This window comes from Propithecus coquereli, unplaced genomic scaffold (genome assembly GCF_000956105.1).
Source record: "Propithecus coquereli isolate 6110/MARCELLA unplaced genomic scaffold, Pcoq_1.0 Scaffold242, whole genome shotgun sequence".
Classification (NCBI taxonomy): domain Eukaryota; kingdom Metazoa; phylum Chordata; class Mammalia; order Primates; family Indriidae; genus Propithecus; species Propithecus coquereli.
Genome location: NW_012147975.1, coordinates 996,910 through 1,000,766, shown reverse-complemented (window position 1 = coordinate 1,000,766; position 3,857 = coordinate 996,910). Strand labels below are relative to the sequence as shown.

The 3,857-nt window shown below is 40.5% G+C and overlaps 1 protein-coding gene across 1 annotated transcript in view; it reads left to right on the top strand.

Annotated features, from left to right (window-relative positions):
* Positions 1 to 3,483, top strand: part of SPOCK1 (sparc/osteonectin, cwcv and kazal-like domains proteoglycan (testican) 1) — a 181,237-nt gene extending 177,754 nt beyond the window's left edge. The window contains exons 9-10 of the mRNA XM_012646321.1: positions 2,689 to 2,826; positions 3,293 to 3,483. Coding sequence (XP_012501775.1) covers positions 2,689 to 2,826; positions 3,293 to 3,483 — 329 coding nt within the window. The remainder of the gene's footprint in view (positions 1 to 2,688; positions 2,827 to 3,292) is intronic.
* Positions 3,484 to 3,857: the final 374 nt, after the last annotated feature.

The following is a 3,857-nucleotide window of genomic DNA, read 5'->3' as shown; positions in this document are numbered from 1 at the left end:
CTGCTAAATCAAAATAAATATGACCTATAAAAATGTTTTGATAGCAAGGTAAAATTAAAATTTCAGACTGGGAAAAGTGATTAAAAGGTGGTAAGAATGTGTTTAGCTTGTTCAGGAAGAAAAGGAAATATATAGAGATTAACTTAAAAACTGCACTTCTCTATAGAAAATTTAAGGACAACCACAAAAATATTAGAATGTATAGTTTTTAAATCTATGCAAGAAAGACATGAAGTAGAGAAAACTTGATGATTTCCCCAAAAGGAAGGAAATGGGGAAAATGATACATAGGAAACAAACAGTGGCAGAGATGAGTAAGCATTTCTGCAATCACAATAAATGTGAATGGGCCAGACACATTTATACCTGAAACAATTTTAAAGTTGATAAATACCCCTTTTTATAACATTATCATCTTGCTGTTCTTTTTACTGTATTATGCCATCAATTGATACACAGTCATGAGTTGCTTAATGACAGGATAATTCTGAGAAACATGGCATGAGGTGACTTCATTGCTGTGCAATCACAGAATGTTACTTGTGGAAACCCAGACAGTGTCACCTCTTGCTCCTAGGCTATAAACCTATGCCACTACACTGAATACTCTAGGCAACTGTGACACAATGGTAGGTATCTACTTGTAGTAAAGGTACGAGGTGCAGGTACAATGTATATAGTTCAAGTACACTAACAGCCCTGACTTTACCACTATATAATTCATCCATGTGACAGAAACCATTTCAACCCCCTAAATTTATCAAAATAAATTTTTTTTAAAGAATAGCTACAGTAAAAATATAGTAGTATAATCTTATGGGACCACTATCGTATATTTAGTATGTCATTGACCAAAACATTAGATTCTATTCATAACTTAAAACAAAATAGAACTGCAGGGAGGAATTGTCATATCCAAAATCTTATTCAGAGTCTTTATGTGACCTGTAAGTTTTAAGAAGAGATGTTAGACAAAATTAACTGGCATTTACGTTTATATATGTATTTACACACACGTATTGACTCTATAGTCTTTCCAACCCACATGAAACACCTGCCATGGACTGTCCCACAACAACTCAACAAATTTCAAGTAAATGACCACAGATCGAATTCACCAGGTACAGCACAAGATTGCCAAACCCCATACATCTGGGGGTTTTATAGATAAGACAAAGTAGAAACTACAAAATATTTAGAACCCAACAAAAAAAGTCCTGTGTACCAAAGTGAAATTTCAAGGAATCTTCAAACTGATAAAATACACAAACTTGACAATATGAAGGACTCAAATACTGACATGAATGGGATATTAAACTCCTATGTACAGAAATGCCACAAACTTGTGATTCAGGATGTCTGAGGTGAGGTCCAAGAATTTGCATTTCTAAGGGGTTTCTAGGTGATGCCGTTGGTCCTGGGACCATACTTTGACAACCACTGCTATACACCACTTTAAATAACAACCATGAAAACCTAGATGAAATGGATATTATTAGTTACCAAATTTTGGCCCAAATAAATCAGAACCATGAAATGATACTCAAAATGTTGCCCTTACCTCCCAAAATAAGCATCAGGCCCAAAATATTTTTATGGGTGAATCATTCAGGGAAGACATCATTCTCATTTTATATACAAAATGCCTGGAGTATAGAAAAATACCAAAACAATTATATGTCTCCATCACTTAGTAACATATTTTTGAAAGGACCGGAAAACAGAATCAGCAGTAGTACTCCAGTAATAATGTATTGTGACCAAGTAGTGTCAGGAAAGCAAAGGTAGCATTTTCTAACACTGTACCACCAGTAATTCATCTCACTGAAAGTATATACAGCATAAAAACCAGGACTTTCTCAAGTGTTAAAGGGAAAAATAAACTAATTAAGGAATCCTGCTTAATCCTGGACAAGTCGGTTACCTCCAGTTTATCACTATTTTTGTCTGTAAGCAGGAAGAAATAGCACCCACACCTTATAGTACCATTGCAATGGCTCCATGAAATCACGCACATAAAGCCCCTGGCTCTCACCACCTCTTTGTTAGGAGGAGAATGGCAGTGGACTGGCTTGGAACTGTGTGGTCCATTCCCTGGGAGTTCATAAAACACTCATTACAAGTCAGCATTAAGTACAGAAATTGGTGCATTTAGAAAGTTTTATAGTAACTTCTTCACAGACTCACTTTATGCAAGGGCAAAGTATTGGTCCATGAAAGATTGGAAATTAGAATTAAAAACAAGTTCTTCAACACAGGAGTTTGAAAAGCACTGCTGTGCAGTCAGATTAAAGGATGTGAATCCTGGACTTGGTATTGACTAGCAGGTGCCTGGGAAAGGTTAGTTTTCCTGGACCTCCGTTTTCTGTTTATTAAAAGGTAACAATGGTATGTGTGAATGTTTTTGTATATATACATACATATGCATGGTTTAGATCAGCACCCAGAACATAGATGTGTTCAAAACATGTTCACTATCATCAAGCCTGTTTAAAAACTGAGCTCCACAGAGTTTAATGCATTTGGGCCCTTGAGGCCAAGGGCCCTATAATCTTAAGTAATAACTACCCAGCGCCTGCTGCCGGCCCTACAGCAAATATTCCGTCTGATGGGCACGCCTTTGCCACTGTGTGGGAGGGCATTAATGCTGAGTATCTCTGACTGAAGTTGTACCTTCTGTTCCCTTAGGGGCATTCATACCTCGGTGTAATGAGGAGGGCTATTACAAAGCCACACAGTGCCACGGCAGCACCGGGCAGTGCTGGTGTGTGGATAAATACGGGAACGAGTTGGCTGGCACCAGGAAACAGGGTGCTGTGAGCTGTGGTGAGTAAGGCCTTCTGCATTAGCCCTGCGGGTCTTTACTGTGTACGAATCTCAGCAGAAGAATTTCAAGCAGTAGCTCTGGTCTCTTGTGAGTTTGCAGTGGAGACATAGTAACCCTGAAATCATACGAACTCATGCATAGCTAGCTTTGAAAGGGGCAGGAACTCACCATGACCAAAGAGTTGGATGACAGTTTTTGAGAGTCAGAGGCAACTTAGACTGCCGCCACTTTTCACTTGTAAACCTCCTGAGAAGGTAGAAGCATCTCAAGAATTATAAGAACAAAGTTTGCAGTCCCTGCTTCAGAGACTGACCCCAGTGGGGTAGGGATGCTTCCTGCCCAGGGATACTTTTTGACGTTTAGAAAATAAATTACATGGTTTTGCCTTATAGCTAAGTCATGTCCAAAGGGAACCCCTGACAGGTATAAGCAGAAACTAACCTCAGGTCTGTCTGCATGTTTCAGAAGAAGAGCAGGAAACCTCAGGGGATTTTGGCAGTGGCAGCTCTGTGGTCCTGCTCGATGACCTGGAGGATGAACGGGAGCTGGGACCAAAGGACAAATCGGGGAAGCTGAGGGTGCACACCCGGGCCGTGACGGAGGACGATGAGGATGAGGACGACGACAAAGAGGATGAGGTCGGGTACATATGGTAGTGCCCGCAAGCAGGAGGACATGAGTTTTGCACAAAATTGCAAGTCACTTCCTACTTCTCCATTTGTATCTAAGACTACAAGGCACCAAGGTCTCTTCTCTGTCACTCTCTATACCCAACCTAAGGTTTGGAAGTCAACTGCTTGTTCCCAGAACATTCTGATTTTGCATATGTTTGTGTGGGAGAAAGGGTGCTTTCTGGACAGGGACATGGCTGGCTTAATTAGAGCCTCCTTCCCTCCCATGAGATTTTTGCAACAAGCATGAGATTTATGTGGAGTTCTGACAGTGCAGGGAGCCCCCGCCCTCTCGAATGTCCAAGACCCTCTTTGATCACCCACACTGGTGGTTGCTCCAGCATGGTTCCCAGCCTTAC